This window comes from Corapipo altera, unplaced genomic scaffold (genome assembly GCF_003945725.1).
Source record: "Corapipo altera isolate COAL_440 unplaced genomic scaffold, ASM394572v1 48763, whole genome shotgun sequence".
NCBI classification, from domain to species: domain Eukaryota; kingdom Metazoa; phylum Chordata; class Aves; order Passeriformes; family Pipridae; genus Corapipo; species Corapipo altera.
In genome coordinates, this window is record NW_020889719.1 from 41 (window position 1) to 462 (window position 422).

At 66.8% G+C, this 422-nt stretch overlaps 1 protein-coding gene across 1 annotated transcript in view; it reads right to left on the reverse strand.

The window, feature by feature from the left end:
* Positions 1-223: 223 nt before the first annotated feature.
* The window catches only part of LOC113942283 (voltage-dependent P/Q-type calcium channel subunit alpha-1A-like), a gene marked incomplete at its 3' end in the record, with an annotated part of 1,678 nt that continues 1,479 nt past the window's right edge, over positions 224-422 (reverse strand). Inside the window, exon 3 of the mRNA XM_027633412.1 lies at positions 224-411. Within this exon, the coding sequence (XP_027489213.1) occupies positions 224-411 (188 nt within the window). The remainder of the gene's footprint in view (positions 412-422) is intronic.

Here is a 422-nt window from a genome sequence, read left to right on the forward strand (position 1 = left end):
ACATGAAGTTATGGTGGGACACGGGGGGGCCCGGGGGGACAGGGGGTGACCCAGGGTGGGACACCAGAAGACCCGGGGAGGGGGGGATGGGACAGAAGATGCCCCGGGGTGGGACAGGAGGCAGCTCCCATGGGGGAAAGGAGGGGCCCGGGAGGGGACAGGGAGGAGCCCGGGATGGGCCCGCGGGGGGGCAAAACCCCCCCGGGACGGGCCCGGGGCTCACATAGTAGAGGAGGTCGGTCCACCCTTCCATGGTGATGCACTGGAAGACGGTGAGCACGGCGAAGAGGATGTTGTCGAACTGGGTGATGCCGTAGTTGGGCCCTTCCCAATATTTCTTACACTTGGTGCCGTTGGGGCAGATCCGCGCCGGCTCGTCCGTCCCGCACGGGACCTCCACCTTGATCTCATCTGGGGGGGTA